Source organism: Lontra canadensis, unplaced genomic scaffold (genome assembly GCF_010015895.1).
Source record: "Lontra canadensis isolate GAN:19392208 unplaced genomic scaffold, GSC_riverotter_1.0 scaffold6, whole genome shotgun sequence".
NCBI lineage: Eukaryota > Metazoa > Chordata > Mammalia > Carnivora > Mustelidae > Lontra > Lontra canadensis.
In genome coordinates this window covers 29,904,911-29,924,761 of record NW_022631000.1, presented here as the reverse complement: position 1 = coordinate 29,924,761, position 19,851 = coordinate 29,904,911, and the positions used below count along the sequence as shown (strand labels likewise).

The 19,851-nt window shown below is 42.5% G+C and overlaps 1 protein-coding gene across 5 annotated transcripts in view; it reads right to left on the bottom strand.

Moving 5' to 3' along the window:
* Window positions 1-19,851, bottom strand: part of MED12L (mediator complex subunit 12L) — a 317,533-nt gene that overhangs the window by 242,610 nt on the left and 55,072 nt on the right. For all 5 annotated transcript variants that reach the window (XM_032852495.1, XM_032852497.1, XM_032852496.1 and 2 more), the window contains exons 6-8: window positions 6,617-6,786; window positions 3,908-4,018; window positions 2,587-2,856 (exon numbers count right to left, since the gene is read on the bottom strand). In XM_032852495.1, coding sequence (XP_032708386.1) covers window positions 2,587-2,856; window positions 3,908-4,018; window positions 6,617-6,786 — 551 coding nt within the window. The remainder of the gene's footprint in view (window positions 1-2,586; window positions 2,857-3,907; window positions 4,019-6,616; window positions 6,787-19,851) is intronic.

The window sequence follows — 19,851 nt, the reverse complement described above, 5'->3', positions numbered from 1 at the left end:
AAAAAAAAATAGGTCTTAGCTGCCACACTGTGGTGCCACTCAACAACAGACTGGACTTATTAGAGAGGGAATGCAGTATTTCTTTTCTAAAATGCAAAATTAAATATTGAGAAAACTAGATTCCGAGGTCTAGGGAGTGTCTTGGTGGGAAGCAAGTGGCAGACATGAAGAACGTCAAGTCCCTGAGCCCCACCAATGCATCTGCCCCCACGGGCCCACATCTCCATCTCCCTCCTCCTGCATGTGTGCTGGGGGGCGGGTGAGGAGCGTCTCCCGTCTCCTGTCCATGATGGCACCCTTGCCAGTGTTCTGAATTCCAAAGCCTCCAATATCCAAAGCACTGGTCTCTCAAACACCGTGCTTCTTCTATTCCTCACTCTCTCTACAAGTTTACCTTTGTCTCAGAAAACAAACAAAATCTTTTAAAACTCTCCACTCGCCTAGCAGCACTCTCTCTCTTCCCTTCACAGACATGTTTCTCAAAGAGGTAGCATTATTTCTCTCCATTCTTCCTCACTCCTCAAACCACCTTAATATGGCTTCTCACTGTGATCATCAGTGACCACAGTCTTCCCAAAGACAATCCAGCCATCTCTTACCAGATTTCCCCACACCACTGGGCACTGCCCACTACTAATTCCTTTTGGAGACTTTCTGCAGTACCTAAAGAAGCAGCTTAGCACGGCGGTGTAGACTCTGGATCCAAACTGCTAGGTGTGAATTCCAGCTTTGCCACTTGCTTGCTGTGTGACCTACACCATTTCATCACTAACGCTGCAGCAGTAACACTGGTTCCAATCCCATAAGATGGTTCTGAGAACTGAATGACTTACTATAGGTTATAATTTACAACAGTGCTTACAACACAATACATGCTCTTACTAGGATTTTAACAGAATCATTAACAATCTTGGGGATGCCTGGGAGGCTCAGTCAGTTAAGTGGCTGCCTTTGGCTCAGGTCATGATTCCAGAGTCTTGGGATTAAGCCCCATGTTGAGCCCTCTGCTCAGTGCGGAGTCTGCTTCTCCCTCTCTTCTGCCCCTCCCCCATGTTCATGCTCACTTGCTCTCTCAAATAAATAAAATCTTAAAAAAAAAACAAAAAGAACCCTAATAATCCTATTTTTATTCTCACCGTCCTTGACTCTGTAACAATACTCTCCACTGTGTGTTCTCTCCAGTCCAGCCAGACTTTCATGGTTGTCTCCATGGACTTCCCGTCTGCCACCTCTCAACCACTCAGGCCCCCCGAGGGATCCACAGCTCGCCTCTCACTGCTAACTCTTTGGGAAATCTCACCCCCTCTGGGGATTTGGGTGAGCCTAGTGGTCCTCAATGATTCAAACCCACACATCTGGCCAGTGGTCTCCCCAACTTCAGAATGAGACGTGTTAACAACCTCTTGAACAGATCCATTTAGTGATGCGAAAGAATAAAATAATCCAACATAGTCCAAAAGTGAACTTACCTACCCTCTCTCAAACTGACTGCTTGGCCTCATCTCTCTCTTTCCCCTACCTCGACACTCCCACAAATCCTCCCTCTACTGTGGCCAGAACAATCTAACTAAACCACACAACCGACCGTGTCATTTCCCTGTCTAAAATTCTGCAACGGCATCACAATCCTAAGACAAACAGGGAGTCTTCTATGCCTGATCCTCAACAGGCTTTATGCTTTACATTCCATTAATACCAACCTTCACGCACAATGACTAATGGACCTTCTGGCCCTTTTCTCACGTTGTTCCCTCTGCCAACTGTTTTTAGCACCTTTTATTTAAAAACAACAAAACAAAAACAACTCTTATCATAAGCACTAGTCAGGACCTCTTCCTTCAGAAAGCCTCTCTGAATTCTAGGTTGAACTACAAGTTCCACTTCTCAACTCCCTTAGTCCCCTGTGCATCCTTCCATCAGCCTTGGCCAGAGGATATGGGAACTGTCCTCTCTACAAGCCTGTCCTCCCAACGAGACAGTCAACTCTACCAGAGTGGAGCACACGTCTTTATGGCCAGCCCTGTCCCACAGCCCCACAGGAAAGAGCACGACACAGTAAGAGCCCAAGAAATGTGACCTGAACACTGACCTGGGAGTTCCTGCAGGACAGGGATGGTCTCATTCCTGACAGTATCAGCCCTGTGGCCTACATGCTGCTGGATGTTCAAGGACCACACAAGCAGTGATGTTTGGCAGATAAACAGAGCCTGGTGAGTGACCCGGATTTTAAAGAACCAGAGAGGGATGGCAACCAGCTTAAGAGGCGGGCTGTGGAAGCTATGGAACACTGCATGGAGGAACGGTCTTTCCAGAAGAGAAGTGATACAGTGGACTCATTCTCTGGGTTCCAGAAGGCTTTTATCACCGAACTGCTGCACAGTGTAATAAAGGACAACTAGAGTAACTTTCTTCTACACAGAAGCAACAGATCTTCCGGAGAGAAATAAAAACATGAAATGTCACTCTTGTCAGTTATTTGGGTGAGGAAGAAATCGGAGTGTGCCATGAAAGTTGAAGGTACAATTCTCAACTCGGGCGTTTTCTACGCTGAATTGTAACATAAAATAGCAAGGGCCGGGGACTTACCTGCAGCATACAACTAAGTCCATAAACCAGGGGGCCATGCTGCGCACAGGACAGGAAGTCTGAGAAGGCCAGCTGCACAGGGCTCATGACAGGGCCGGGGGGGCCAGGGCTGGGGGCCCCGATGCTTGAGCTGTTTGGTCCTATCATCATGTGGGGCGAGTGGGCGGCAAGGAGGCTGGGGCTATCGCTCAGCAGCAAGGCAAGACGCCGGGCACAAAAGTAGGCAAGACGACGAGACAGGTAAGCCGACTGAACAAACTCGTCCGAATACTGAGAAGCACAAGGACACCAGGCTTCAGTCATGTCCGATGCTATTCAGTGAAACAACTACTTTAACATAGACTTTTTTCATTAAGATAAAAAAAAGAAGAAGAAGAAAAAAACCCTTCAAAAGTACCATGGAGACCAGTGCCATCCAATAGAAACAATGCAAGCCATGTACTTTGAGTTTCCTAACAGCCATCAGAAAAAAAATAACAGGAAAAGTTTAAGAGAGTAATGTCTTTTCTTTAGCCCATTATATCCAAAATGCTATCATTTCAGCAGGTAATCAACACAAAAAAGATTTAATGAGATATTATGCACTTCTCTCCTGAACTAAATCTGAAATGTGGTGTGCATTTTATACTAAGAGCACATCTCATATTGCACCTGTCACATTTCAAGGGCTCAAAAAGCCACATCTGGCTAGTGGCTACTCTCACGGACAGCACAGGCACAGACTGTCACAGGGAGGATACACAGGACACTAGCACAGTGTCGTCCCCAGGAGGGCACTAGGGAGAGGAAGAGAATCACTTTTCACTACACAGTCCTGCATAGCACTTCAGCTATCAAGTCCATGTACTAGCATTCCAAGAAAACTTTTTTCCTAAATACATTTTTTCCAAATAACCAAAATTGTAACAGACCTTATAGCAATCATTAAAAAATAGGAAGCTCCCAGCCCCAGGGACTCAAAGACCATCAAAAGATACAGAAAACCCTCTAATCCTTAAAAAAGAGAGGATTTGTTTTCCCAAAAATCTGTGTGCATCAGGAAATGGTATTTAAAGAGCTGTCTGCTTAGCTCGGTGACAGGAGAAATCAGGGCTGGGGGAGGGGTGGGGGGTTGAATACTTTAGAAGGACAGGTGCTTAAAATCTATCAACATGGCCAACATAAATGATTGCCTCTTGATCACTTCATGTGTGTAGCATCAAGACATCTTTCCCTTCCATTCCAAAAAGAATTTTTCCCTCTTCGACCTCTACATAGTTATCCTTATCAGACCCATTTCTTGCCCATAAAATCAACAGGCTCAGGATCACACATACTATACCTGCAGCATTAGTGGTAGCAAGAGTTTAAGAAGATCATCATCCATTGGTCTGATCTTTTCTAAAACATCCAAGATCCATGTCAAATATTCATGTTTCTCTAGCATTCCTTCCTTCAATGAACAAAGAAAAGTTACACTGATAACGTTAAAGCAAAACCAAGTTAACATTCAAAAAGAGCACTATTACTCTTACGCTTAAGTGTAATTTTACTATTATTATTTTTGTTGTTATAGTAAAAATATGGTCTCCTGGATCACAGTCCAAATTCTAAACAAAACAAAGACCCAGTGTGATTCTGTGTGGTCAGTTTGGGATGGCATTTTTTTGTTGTTGTTTGGGGGTTTTTTTGGTTGGATTTGCCGGGGGGGGGGGGGCAATCTGCTTCATTCTAAACTGAAAAAAAAATTTAATTCTTAATGAGAAAGGAAATTCAGAAGCTTTGAGACTCCCAGGGCATGTCAAGCACCTGGTTAGATTTCAGGAGAGTATGAACTTATACTCACAGGAGAAAACGTGTCCAATGGTGTTAACTACGAAGAACAAAAGCCCCCATCAGATGAAAATCCCATCAGATCTAATGCCCTCCTAATAACCCCTGCCTCTATCCTAAAATGAATTTCAGATACTATAACCTATGTATAAAATAGGTTAAACTAACCTATTTTTTTTTTTTTAAGATTTTGTTTATTTATTTGACAGAGAGAGAGATCACAAGTAGGCAGAGAGAGAGGAAGGGAAGCAGGCTCCCCGCCTAGCAGAGAGCCCGATGTGGGGCTCGATCCCAGGACCCTGGGATCATGACCTGAGCCGAAGGCAGAGGCTTTAACCCACTGAGCCACCCAGGTGCCCCAAACTAACCTATTTTATATGATGTTAAAAATCAATATAATGTCCTAATTAATCTTTAACAAAGAATTTAAAAATTATTAAAAAAATAAGGTATACGTATTCCAACATAACTACCCTAAAAGTAACAACTCACCTCAAATTTCCAAAATGCCCCACAGGGGTGGTCTAGCCCCTCTTGACATTAAGCACCATTAACATTTTCATCTATTACCCTCATATAAACATATACACATGCATATAAATACACAATTCTTCTATGATAGTCTATGCATGTATGTATTTAATGTCATGTTCTAGTTTTGTATTATGATTCACATCATGAAAGAATCTTCAAAACATTAACAAAAAGATGTGTTTTCTGGGAAAGACACATTTTTATGGTCACTGTGGCAACAACCTTAGTAGTTAATATGAACTCCTACTTGATTCCTAGCAACATTTCCCTATCTATTTATTCCCAGGGCTCCACTATCATGATTATCAACAATTTGTGTGAAAATACCCTGATAAATTATAGCTTCAGTATTTAAAAGGTGACAGTGACATCACACTGACATGGTATCAAGGTATCTACTTGCTTCTCATTTCTAATTTTTAAAAAGCTTAAAATCAAAGAGTTAAAAGGTTAGTCACAGAAAAAGTAAAGTTTAAAATTTTAAGACCTGTGACATGAACTTTCTAATAAAGAAGTGAATTAAATGGAATTTTGTACTTAAGAAGAAGAGATGGAAAATGCAAGGTTCAAAAAAAATAAATCTCTCTAAACACGACTTTCAATGGCTACGTCACATCCACTCTCGGGAGGCTTTTGTGTATATACCCATACCTTTTTTCTGTACAATTTTTTCACTTTTCAGAATATGGCCAATGAAACTATAATAAACTTTTAAATTCAAACATGAATGTCCAAATGAAACTCATCTCTCTAGGACCTAACTCTCCTATTAAGGAGATACTGATTTCAGTGTTCCCCATACATAAAGGAATCCTTCCAAAAATATTCAGCATTCTGTGAGACAATCTTTTCAACGATGCAGACTACCTCCTCAGTTCAGTAAAAGTCATAAAGGCTGAGGGAAGGTACCAAGGTAGTCCCCTGCTAAATGGAACTGGGATTTCTAAGAGTGGTTTTAACTGCCTTAAAACTAGCAATGCTACTTCCCAAAGAACCAGGATTTTTCCTACATTGAACTCTTAAAAAAAGTCACTTACAACCTGGAAATTATAAAGTTCTAGGGGGAAAATTTGAAATCACGCATCCTTTTTACCCCCTTCCTCTCTGATCAAGAGAGCAGGCAGTGAAAGTCTCTGCTAGTCGGACAACTTCGGCCCAATACACTTCTCTCCCTCCTTGCTAGGAACAAAGGCAAATAATAGCACAAGCGCCCTCTTCTGGTCAATATGATTTACATCAGCTTGTCTGAAGAGCAGTCAGTCCTTGCTCCAGGCCCTCACTCATCCTCCCAACTGTATTTTAAGCTGTCGCTGGGCCAAATTAAGATGACACTTCTATGGAGAAACTAAGCCCTAGTGAAGATCGAGGAGCTAGGAAGCACCAACAAATATTTTTCTGAATTAAACGTATCCAGTTTTGCAAAATAAAAGGTTTGAAAATTACCAAAAAATTAACAGCCTTAAAAGAGCTAAGATCGTTGCAAGCTAGAGATCAACACACAGAAGAAGCAGCTGTCAGCTGTCATCTTGAGGCAAAGGCGTTACTGTGACTACAACTCCAGGTGAGAAATATCAGACTACTTGCCGTGAATGTATTTGGTTCATATAAAGATACCACTTAAACTATAAGGAATCTGCTCTCTTCTTAAAAGCATGCTTTACAGACTTGAGGTTCTTGAGGTCACCTGGAACATGTGAAACGCCAGCTTTTCATTGTACTCCCACTGCTTCATGGCCTGCTCCACGTCCGGTGGCACGGGGACAGAACCATCCCCCGCACTGGAAGCCATGTGGTAGAAGTCAGAAATCTTGACCAACTGCTCTCGAAGATATCTGGTAGATATTTGTGTCCACTCTGCATTTAAAAAATAAAAAAAAAAAACACAACTAAATTTTCAGATATGATGAATATAAGAATTAATGTTTTCTCCCCCCTTTCTGATTAGCTTAAGGATGTACATATAAAACTAACATCTCTTACAAAGAAGCGGTTTTGGCATGTGCAAGCATTACACAAAAAAGCACACCCAGCCCAGTAAGGCAACGTGGACGGCCCTAGATAGCCCGCAGAAATGTTGGCCAGCTCCTGGGTGGAGAAGGCAGCTCTCCCCGTGTGTCTCTGTGACTCCTAAGGGAGGAGGAGAGATGCCTGCTTGTGAGTTTTGTGCATTTCATAATGCTCCATGTTATGCTAACAAGAGCACAAGAAATTTCAAAGCCACAAGCAGGAAACAGAGGAGGTGAGCACCTCAAAAATTTCTATTCCAAAATAATTCAAAATCCTCCAAATGCAGCTCTCCAAGTCAGATTTCAAACATGCCTCATTAAGATTTGTTCCATTTTGGACAGTCTGTAAGAGGACTGGCATTCACCATGGGCTGGCCCATGACAGCATCCTGACCTCCACTCCCCTTCCCCACACCTGCTAACAACACCAGCACGGCTGAGCCTCATGGACAACCATCTGGACCTTCAATGATTCTACTCTCCTCAACCAACACAAGACACCTCAGAACTCGGTCAGAAAGAGTAGTGAGCAACAAAGGTAGGAGACTGGAAAGGAAATAGAAAAAGTACCATCACAAAAAAAAAAAAAAAAAAATCACTAAAATTATTCAAAAATGTCTGCCAGAGGGGCACAAATTAAATCAGTGTGTTGCCTCTGGCAACCATGAAGGATGTGATGCCAACTTTAGCCCATTCTGTGGATAAAAATGTAATAATTGCATGCTCACAGCCAAATTTCCCCAAGGATTAGCGAAACAGCCTTTCAGAAGGAACCACCCTACTGAAACATTACCATATAATGCTATTTTCCCATTATCCTGGCAATTGCCTCTCCCACCTTATTTTTAAAGGAACTTATTTTGACAAAAGTAAGAGCAAAAACCTAACATCTGTTGGGGATTCAGGGCTTTGTTTTTATTCTTTAAGTACTGTTAAAAGTACTTGACAACAGAACCCAGAGAGAACTATTGTTAAGTCTCAGTCTGAACTACTTATTCTCACTGTGTCTTTTTTAAAATCAAAATTTAAATGCACATGTTAAACTCTAGCAATAAGTCAATGCAAAAAGATGAACAGATACTAGGTCAGCATTCTGTTCCTAATATAATATTGTTCTTCAGAAAGCACCACCAATAACAGATATCATTAAAATTAATCTATCACCATTAAAAACATACCAGTAAATTATCAGTGTCATCATCTTCTGGTGCCCCCGTTATGGCCTAATAGTCTCATGACACTCGTTTAACAAAACAAAATGCCAACCATCAGATGGCACAAGTTTAGCTTAGCTATAATAAGCAAAAACAAAAATAACAAGGATCCAAATCCTAGCTTTTGTGTGCCAAGCCTTGCTATTAACTCACTCTCAGTATGGTACCATCCTCAATGCCCCCACAGAATATTCTAGCCTCAAGAGCTAAAAATAACCCACACATTCACACACCCCTACTTTGTCCAGGGTATATTTTCTTTTTAAGATTGTTTCTTAAAATATCAAGAAATATATGTTCACCACAGAAAATGTACAATGCAGATATGAAAAGGAAAACATCTGTAATCTCCTCACTCATAATTAAATATTTCAATATTTATCTTTTCAGGGTTTTTTTCTTTTATATGTGCTGGAATGTTCATATAAACATATGCATTTCTTTTTTAAAAATATGCTGAATAGGACATTCCACAATCTGAATGCCTTCTGGGATTCAAATGGAATGCAAATGTAGCCCTCTTAAGTAGTGGGTTTTAACTCTATTTAACTGACATTAAATTATATCAGTCAGGGAGATCCAGAGGTCTGGGACATAAGACAGTCTAGAGAGGATTAGTCTAAACAGGATGCACACAAAATTTTTATTAAAAATTAAAAACAGAAAATTGCAAATAGCCACCAGTACTCTACCCCTTAAAATTATTGGGAATTGGGGCACCTGGGTGGCTCAGTGGGTTAAGCTTCTGCCTTCAGCTCAGGTCGTAATCTCAGGGTCCTGGGATCAAGCCCCGCATTGGGCTCTCTGCTCAGCAGGGTGCCTGCTTCCCCCTCTCTCTCTGCCTGCCTCTGCCTACTTGTGATCGATCTCTCTCTCTGTGTCAAATAAATAAATAAAATCTTTTAAAAAAATAAATGATTGGGAATCATTGTCATCTGCCCTCCTGCTTAGTAAGGACTGAGAGCGAAACCGAGCGGGGTGGGTGGGGGGAAGCAGCAGTGGCAGGACAGGCAGTGGCTCTCAGCAACCCCGTGCAAACAGGGACCCAGGAGAGCTTCTTCCAAAGGCCAGTATTGGCCTCCAGCCCCTCCCACCAATTCCTGATTTAACTGGTCTGGAGTAAGGAGCCCAGTTTCAGGTGATGAAAATAAAATAGGAATGGCTACAAATCACAGGGAAGATGATGGGGGCAAGGGGGCTATTCCAAGGTGGAAAGATGCAGACAGTGATCAAGGAGGCCACTCAGCGGGTGGTGCAGCTCTGAGGATACAGCCCGTCATTTGGAGTTGGTTGATACAGAGAACTTCAGGGCCCCGAAGCCAGATGATCAGAAAGTTTATGCACATAAACATCACTGAGAGCGGCGCAAGGGGCCAGGACTAAAAAGAATGACTGGTCCCTTTGACAACATTCCCCCTAGCCTCCCAGAATCCTAGCCACTATTGCTTCTTTGTTAAGGCCTAACCCCCAGGACAGAAGGGGTTTCAGCCTTGTGCAACTCTCCCTAGCACTGGCTAGCCCCAGGCACAGCAGCTAGGCCTGCACTACAGCACTGGGCGTGAGATGCCCACCGCTAGTGCATGGAAACCCCTACAGCTGAGAACAGAGACAGGCCAGCTCACATTAAAGATGACCCTGCCGGGCCTGGAACACCTGCAGTATTAAAAAGAAACCTGGGAACCCAGAAAGGGAGGGACACCCACCCCAGGTGGCAAACACAGCGGGGCTCACGGAGAAGCTGCCCTGGCTGGGAGACACGGGGAGAGAACGACACAGGGCGCATTCAGCAATTGTGGTAATGAACTGCAGAACAGGATGGCCCCAGTGCAAATTCTCACTCTGCAACTCGGCTGTATGATGTGAAAAATGGTGTCTGACTTCCGCTGAGTCTCAGTTTCCTCCTCTGCAACAGGAATCAATCACACACACACACACACGCATGTGTGGAGGAGTTACTTAGCATGATGCATGCAGAGCAGAAAATGATCGCATGTGGTAGCTATCATCACCGTTATTAGGATGGAAAGTTTTTTGAAAGGAAGCTAAGGTTCGATCTTGGCTGTCAGGGAACAGCAGCACCCGTTGTCACTGATGTTAGATCCTGCCTCTGCTATAGCGAGCTGCCAATGCCTAATATAATGGTCTGGATAAGCATTTGTGAAATCAATCAATGTCCGCATCATGGTTCCAAAACCTTCAATGGATCTGCAATCCTTCATGAAATAAGGCCAAACTCTTTAGTTAGGACTTAAAATCATTTCAAACACTACCTACCATTAATTAGCTACGGTTGCTTTCTCTCGCACTCTCTTCATCTATGATACCTTCTCTACTCAACCTGTGTTCACGTGTGCAAATTTTTCTGGACCCAATTCAAATGTCAAATCGCATACATAGCCTTTGCTCTCTGGACAGCCACCCACCACCTGAATGGAATCTCCCTCTGTTCTCTGATAGATACACAACCTCCTCTTTCATCCTCTCTTTCATCTCCATAAAACTATGCTTCACATAGTCAATATCTAAGTACGGACTTGAGTCGGTACCCTATAAGGTGCTCCCAAAATAACCACTACATCAAGTCACCCCCCAGTTATTCTGCCTTTCAAATCTTCCTACAAACATCTTAGCGTTCTAGTTTAAACTCATCACTGCATACCTAGCTTTCAAACACCACCTAGGAAATGCCAAATTCCCTCCCTGGCATGCTGTCTTTCTTATAGCCAATGCAACCAGAAGCACCTGCTGGTCAGAGCCCTCCAAAGGCCCATGCAAATACTAAACTTCAATTCTCTTTAATAAACTTCCAGTAAACATGTATATGTGTCCTTTATTTTCCCGACCAAATTCTTTCCTCTGATATCAAACCAAGTGGGAACTCACTCTGTAAAATAAATCCAATAGAGATTGTTTAAAAACTTCCACCAGTCCCAGAGAGTAAGGTGCACATTTTTAAGGTGATCCACTTGATGAAGAACTTCAGTCAAAAAGGACACTCTCCTGGGGCGCCTGGGTGGCTCAGTGGGTTAAGCCTCTGCCTTCGGCTCAGGTCATGGTCTCAGGGTCCTGGGATCAAGCCCCGCATCAGGCTCTCTGCTCAGCGGGGAGCCTGCTTCCCTTCCTCTCTCTCTCTGCCTGCCTCTCTGCCTACTTGTGATCTCTCTCTGTCAAATAAATAAATAAAATCTTTAAAAAAAAAAAAAAAAAAAAAAAAAAGGACACTCTCCTTGAAGGAGAAACCTCTACCCTAGAAGATTCTTCCTAGCTACACCACTATAATAAAAGTTGTTGCCTCTCCACCGGGGCAGCAGCATGTAGGACATAGAGGACTTCATCAGCCTGACTTTGGTACAGACTGAAAGGTCTGAGAAGGAGAGAGGAGGTCTGAAAGGACAGAAAAAACTTCAGTGGTGCAAGACACAGCACATTCCACCTCTAAATATGCAGTAAGAAATGACTAGAAGATTTTGCACATTTTTCTCATTTTTTTTGTTAAAATGCTTTTTTGATCAAAGGATGCCATCAATAAAGTGAAAAGACAACATACAAATTGGGAGAAAATATTCGCAAATCATGTATCTGATAAGAGACTTGGATCTAGAATATAAAATGAACTATTACAACTTGATAATAAAAAAATGAGCAAATGATCAAGCAGACATTTCTCTAAGAAGATAAACAAATGGCCAATAAGCAGATGAAAAGATGCTCAACATCACCAGCTACCAGGAAAATGCAAATCGAAACCACAATGAGATACACCCTGGCAGTTACAAACAAGACAGACAGTAACAAGGAGAGCTGAGGATGTGTATGAATTAGAGTCTTCAAGTATTGCTGGTGGGAATGTAAAATGATACAGCCACTGTGGAAAACAGTTTAGCATTTCCCTAGAAAGTTAAACGTAAGGGCGCCCAGGTGGCTCAGTGGGTTAAGTATCTGCCTTCGGCTCAGGTCATGAGCTGAGTCCTGGGATCAAGGCCTACATGGAGACCCTCATCCAGATCTCTGCTTAGTGGGGAGTATGCTTCTCCCTCTCCCTATTTCCCTCCCCCTGCTCTCACTTGTTCTCTCAAAGAAATAAACAAAATCCTTAAAAAAAAAAAAAAAAAAGTTAAACATAGAGTTACCATAAAATCCATCAATTCCACAACTAGCTATATTCCCAAAAGAAAGGAAAGCACATGTCCACACAAAGATTTATAAACCAGTGTTCATAGCAGCATGATTCACAATAGCCAAAAAGTGAAAGCCAATCCAAATGTCCACAACTGGTGAATGGATAAATAAAATATGTTATATGCAATCAAAGGAATACCATTTGGTCATGAGAAGGAATGAATGGAACTACTGACACATACTACCGCACAGATGAACCTTGAAAACATTATGCTAACTGCAAGAAGACAGCTTCAAAGACCACATATTTTATGATTTCATTTATATGAAATGTTGAGAACAGGCAAATCTAGATTTAGATTACCTAAAGTAGAAGGAAAGTTAGGGTAAATGGAGAATGTCTGCTAATGGGTGCAGGATTTCTTCTAAGTGTGATAAAAATGTTCTAAAATGTGTCCATTGCAAGAATACACAATAGGAGAGGTGACTGGGTGGCTCAGTAGGTTAAGTGTCTGCCTTCGGCTCAGGTCATGATCCCAGGGTCTTGAGATCCAGCCCTGTGAGGGTGGGGCTCCTTGTTCAGCAGGGAGCCTGCTTCCCTGTGCCTGCCTCTCCCCCTGCTTGCATGCTGTCTGCCAAATAAATAAATTCTTAAAAAAAAAAAAAAATACACAACAGGGAAAACACAATCTCTTCAATAAATGGTCTGGTAAAACTCGACAGCTATATACAAAAGGATAAAATTGGAACACTTCAAACACCACACACAAAAATAAACTCAAAATGGATTAAAGACCTAAACATGAGACCTAAAACCATAAAACTCTTAGAAGAGAACACAGGCAGTAATTTCTTTGACATCGGCTGTAGCAACATTTTTTTTTTGATAGGTTCCCTGAGGCAAGGGAAACAAAAGCAAAAATAAACTATTGGGCCTTCATCAAAATAAAAAGCTTTTGCACAGCAAAGGAAACAATCAATAAAACAGAAAGACAACCTACTGAATGGGAGAAGGTACTTGCAAATGACGTATCTGATAAAGGATTAGTATCCAACATAAGTAAAGAACTTACACAACTCAACACCAAAAATACAAAATGATTAAAAAACACACAGAGACTACAAATAGACATTTCTCAAGAAGACACACAGATGGCCAATAGACACATGAAAAGATGCTCAACATCACTCATCATCAGGGAAATGCAAATCAAAACCACAATGAGGTATCACCTCACACCTCTCAGAATGGCTAGAATCAAAAACACAACAAACAAGTGTTGGCGAGAATATGGAGAGAAAAGAACCCTCCGGCACTACTGGTGGGAATGTAAATTGATGCAGCCACTCTAGCAAACAGTATGGAGGTTTCTCAAAAAATTAAAAAGAGAATTACTATATGATCCGGTAATTCCACTACTGGGTATTTATCCAAAGAAGAGAAAAACACTAAGTTGAAAAGATATGCGTACGCTTATGTGTATTGCAGCACTATTCACAACAGACAAATTATGGAAGCAACCCAAGTGTCCATCAAGAAATGTATGGAGGGGCACCTGGGTGGCTCAGTGGGTTAAAGCCTCCGCCTTCGGCTCAGGTCATGATCTCAGGGTCCTGGGATCAAGCCCCGCATTGGGCTCTCTGCTCCACAGGGAGCCTGCTTCCCTCTCTCTCTCTCTCTGCCTGCCTCTCTGCCTACTTGTGATCTCTGTCTGCCAAATAAATAAATAAAATCTTTTAAAAATTAAAAAAAAAAAAAAAGAAAGAAAGAAAGAAATGTATGGATAGGGCACCTGGGTGGCTCAGTGGTTTAAGCATCTGCCTTCGGCTCAGCAGGGAGCCTGCTTCCCCTCTCTCTCTGCCTGCCTCTCTGCCTACTTGTGATCTCTCTGTCAAATAAAAAATAAAATATTTTTTTAAAAAAAAGGAAAGATGAATGATTAAAGATGTTGCATGAATATATACAATGGGATATTACGCAGCTATAAAGATGGATGAGATCTTATCAAGTGCAACACGGATGGGCTTAAGAGGGTATTACATTATAGAGAAGTAAAACTGAGAAAGACAAATACCCTATGATTTCATACATGTGTGAAATCTTTACAAACAAATGAATCAACAAACAACAAGCAGAATCAGACCTATCAATGCAGAGAACAAAATGATGGCTGCCAGAGGGAAGGGCTGGGAGGATGGGCAAAATGGGAGAAGGGGGATGGGCGGTGAGGGCTTCCAGTTATGGAATGAATAAGTCATGGGAATAAAAGGTACAGCATAGGGAAAACAGTCAATGATGTTATCATAGCAACATAGAGTGACAGATGGTAGCTACACTTGTAAACACAAGGTATATAGATGTTGAATCACTGTGTTGTACAGCTGAAACATTACACTGTATGTCAACTACACTCAAAAATTTTTAAGACTTTAAGTAATCTCTACACCCAACATGGGGCTCGAACTTAACAACCCCAAGATCAAGTCTCATGCTCCACCGACTAAGCCAGCCAAACAATCCCAAATAGAAATTTAATAAAAATTTAAAAATAAAATGGGGCCATGGTTTCACAACTCTGTGAACACACTAAAAAAAACACTAAAATATGCATTTTAAATGACTTGTAAAGTATATTAATATCTCAATACAGTTGTTACATAATTTTTTAAATGTTTACTTAAAATACTATCAGTAAGAAATCATCTGCATTTCATGAAGTAAAAGAATATCCCATGCTGACAGAAAGTAATCCACTGCAAGAGGATATGATGTTGAGGGGGTAGGAGCAGGGAGGAGAAAAAGGGGTGGAAATAAGTGTGTCCATGAGTTAATGGTTAAACCTGGGTGAATAGCAATAGGGATTTTTTCTTCTGCATATGTTTAAAATTTCCATAATAATAGGCTTTAAAAAGTTAATCAGTTGTAGCCTATGAAATGATTCACAGAAAACCTGAAATTCCCTATTCAGCCACTATTCACTTGGGGAATGAAAGGGGGAAATCAGCATGCTGATTGGCAGACTGGATAAAGGACAGTCCAAATGAAAACCGCTGTCTCAGTGCGACATGAGACCGATGGAGTCAGCCCACTGGCTGGAATGTTGTGTTCTGCTGAATGGTCAGTTGATGAAATCAGGCCCTTTGGCTGGAGAGCAGAAGAATTGGCGGGGGGGGGGGGGGGGGGGGGGGGGGGAGTGGGGGATTGCAGGGGGAGGGGAGACAGCAGAAATGCTGTGGTAATAAAGGATGACATTTTTTTCATGCTGTAAAAAAGTTTCCCTCTAACACAGAATTACCTGTAGAATACTGGTGTTTCGTGTCAAATACCCAATACCTGTTTTTGTCTGGATGAGTGATTTTACTATGTTATTTTTAACAGGCTATTTCTCTCCAGTTTTATTTACTGAGTGACGATACTAAGTATTGCTTAACTTTAAGAACAAGGTGAGTAGTCAAGATAGAATAAAACCATTTAGCAACAAATATTAAATGCCTACCAGGGGCCAGAAGCTCCCTTGGGGTCTCAGACCACAAAGGGTGAAGAAAAAGTAGCCCCTACCTGGGGCAATTCATCCTAGAGTCAGGAAGACACACAGGGACATAGAGATTGACAGCACTAAGGTTAAGCGTTCCAACACACCACAGGGCACAGGACACTGTAGCCAAGTCTTGAGGGACGGAAAAAGGAGTTCCACAGACACGAATAGCAGTGTGCAACATGCCAGGTAATGGGGGCGCCAGAAAGGCAGAGGGAGAAAGGACCAGTGGGGCTAGGTGGGTGGCCCAGGCCTGAGGTCCTCAAGTGCTAGTGCATGAAATGACCACCAGAGGGCGCTGGTCAAACACAGAGTTATAGCTCCGGACTCCAGAGATTTCGACCCCAGAAGTCTGGACCGGGGGTCCAGAAATCTGCATTGATAACCAGCAGCCCAGATGACTCTGACCCTGGCAGTGACAAACTATGGAGCTTGATCTGTCATCGCAAATGATGAAAAGCCACTGAAGGATTTTTAGCAAAGGAATGATAAGACCAGATATGTAAATTAAGACCCTCTCAGATAGCTGTAAGGGAGACAGATTAAAAGAGGACTATAAAGCCCAGTGGGGAGATGAGCAAAGATGGAACAAAGAAGAGACAGGTAAAATGGCAACCAGCCTGAGATAGAAGAGGACAGACAGGGGCAAGGCAGCCCCCGGATTTCTCAGTGGGGTAGTTGAGTCGATCCTGGTGCCATCAACTAAGATGTGGAAGTGGGAGACTGGGCAGGGGAAGGGGCTGAGTTCAGTCTGTTTTTATGAACTTTTTAATTAAACTTTGTACAGTTTTAACAAATATTATGCAAAGATCCAACATATCCTTTACCTACATTCCCCAGATGCTAACATCTTGCAAAACTATTATAATATCACAACCAGGATACTGGCATTGACACAATCCATTGATCTTACTGGGGTTTCTGGGTTCAGCACTTAAATATGAGGTGTCAGAAAGGTGTCATGGAAAAACACGACCAGGGACAGGTGGATACACAGGTATGGGGGCTGTTACCTTAAGCGGTTTCAATGCCTTAAAGAATGTGATTCTGAAACCATAAGTACCCAGCAGACACCGTCCAAGGGTAGGTAGGTTTATTCTGCACAGAGTATTGGTTGTGCCCTCACTGGCCACCCAGCTCGCCCCATCTAAGCTTCCAGCATATGTTTTTGTTTTTGTTTTAAAGATTTTATTTATTCATTTGTCAGAGAGAGGGAGAGAGAGAGAAAGAGCACAAGCAAGCATCCTGCTGAGTAGGGAGGCTGATGTTGAGACTTGATCCCAGGACCCTGGGATCATGACCTGAGCTGAAGGCAGACGCTTAACCCACTGAGCCACCCAGGTGTCCCATCTCCCAGCATATGTTAACTCACTTGGTAGTGGTGAAGCGCATAGGCCGTGGAATTGGAGGACATGGCTCCTTTCCCGGCTCCAATCACTTTGCGGTTTTGGGGTCTTGAGCAAGTCCCCTCCAGGTGCTTCGGTCACTTGTCTCTAACAGAGGACTGCTAGGTGTACTTGGACTATAGGGTTATTTCGAGAATTAAGTGAGCTATATAACATGCTTAGAACTGTGGTGCCTGCCCAGGAGAAAGCACACACACGTGATCTCCAGGCCTGGGTAGGCCCACACATGGGGAGGAAGTCACCTGAGGTGAAAGAAGGATCTCGCTGGCCAAGGCAAAGAAAACAGGTAAGGACTGGCTGCTGTAGAAAAGTCTGTATGGGTGTCAGTCAGGGTGGGAGTGAGCTAAGGGAAATGGACAGAAGTTCCTTCCTCTCTGAAGTTCAAGGGGAGGAAGCCTGGAGGGAGAGGTGAAGGTTCGACCAACCATTGTGAGCAAAGGGCAGCTCCCCTAGGAGTGAAGCATATATTTATAGGAAGGACGGACAATACTCCAAAAAGATAAGGACCATTACAAGGCAATATATAAATAACTCCTCAGTTGTGTGACAGACAGTTAATGCTTAAGGATTTCAGGGTAAAAAGCGACCAGACTGGCCAACAAAGGAAATGGGTGGCAAGGTTTAGGCAGGAAAAGGAGGAAGAGGGGCTGACAGGGGAAGGCTGGTAGGAGCAAGAGCTGCATCCCTAGGAAGCCAACTCCAAACCTCGCCTTTCTTCTCCCTAGGCACTGACGAATACCTCATACCTGAGGAGAGGAGCACCTGACACCTTCTTTGGTTTGGCCCTCTGGCTGTCAGGTCTCCCGCTCTTGTTTCCACGCTGAGGTATATATACAGTGCTAACTGTTGCGTTTAGGGATTTTTCCAGTGGTCCTTTTTCCCTATCAGCCCCACACAAGCATCTGCAGCCAAGGATCCTGGCAACCACAGAATCCAATTTTAGCCCCTAGAACAAGACTTTCTTATTCGACATATCAATCACCCCACCAACTTCTCAGCACAAGGACAGCTTCAGGGGTTTCCTCTAAACAGACAGGCACATACAAAACATCTGTCCCAACAGGCTCAACTCCTTCTCAGGGGATGAGATAGCTGTCTGCAATTAATGCTGTTATCATCATAAGGTAAGTTTCACCAAGCTTTTCAAATTCCTGCATACACCTGAATAAGCAACGACCTTGGCCTCGGTGAGTTATTCCTAACATGAAATAACAGGCACCTTATTTTTACAGATATTAAACTGCTGCATTTAATTAACCCCTCAGGACAGGTCCCCACAGTCCTACACATCTAAGACCAGGCCTCGAGTTCTCTTGCCCCAGGGGAGGAAAGCTACCACAGTGCAAGGACTCAGTGAGGAAACCGCAGCTGCACTTCCCTAGGTAGAGAACACACCTATGTGCACAACTAAAGCCTCACACCTATAGGGACAGCTCCCCGAGGACTGGGGTGAAAGGAGAAAGGGAGGTACAGCCCTGGAAAAAGACCTTTGCTGTCAGGCCCCTGGAGGCATCAGAACTACTTAAATTATTCCACTGGACATTTCATTATCATCACTCCATGCCCAGCTTCTGCTACAGAGCCCTGATCATTGACGCAGCAAGATAAACTACATTTTCTTTGTGCACTTTGCATTGGAATTTAATTCCATGATCAGCTTGGCCGGAGTCAAGTCTCGGCAGTAAAAGCACTGTATTGACTACTTAAGTCTTAAATGCAGTTGCTGTGAAGTTTGTACTTCTGAACAAGCTTTAGGTAGGTAAGAGTCTTTCATTAGAACACAAATACAAATATTGCAGACATCTTATTGCCAAATAACCATGTAAAGGTAACCATTAACTCTAAAACAAAAAGCTCTCAAACATAAAAATGCTTACACATGGCACAAACCAGGCAGACCCATCCCCATTATCCTCTCCTCCAGAGCTCAACTGGCTTTATTTTCCTGGAGACCAAAGACTGATGCATGCGTGATTTCATTTAATGAAATCTATTCACTCTAGCTGTGTTGCTCTCACAAAGACACTCCAGCTGGTAATTTACTGACCCTGAACTTAATGTGTGTTCTATCCTGTCAATATATTCCAGGTATCTCTTCATTCCCAGATAATGGTGAGCTGAAATGCACCTAGAGCCACTTGATTCCAGGGATTTCATTTGAAAGACCATATATGCCTCATTTGAAAATGACTCTGAAACTTAATGTCTTAAAAGAGAGAGAGGAAGAAAGAAAAAAGAAAGGGAAAAAAAGGAGGAAGGAAAAAAACTTGTTATTCATCATGGAATTAACATTCCAGTGTGGATTGCAAAATACAAAAAGACCTAGCTTTCCATAAGTCATTACAAAGTTAGTAATCTAGAGCACTTTAAAAGAACAGGGCCACTATATGCCCAGTATGGAACAGGCACCAATTGTCTTAAAGCAGCATAAGAACATACACTGAAGACATACATACAAACATATTTCAGAAGATACACAAGCAACTGGTAACAATTCCCTTGGAAGCATGTGATGCGACGCCTGGGAAACAGTGTGGGGAGCAACAGTGCTGTGAGACTTTACTAACCTCTTTGAATACTGTATCTTATAGATAAGCAACTGACCAAAAAAAAAAAAAAAAAAAAAAAAAAAAAAAAC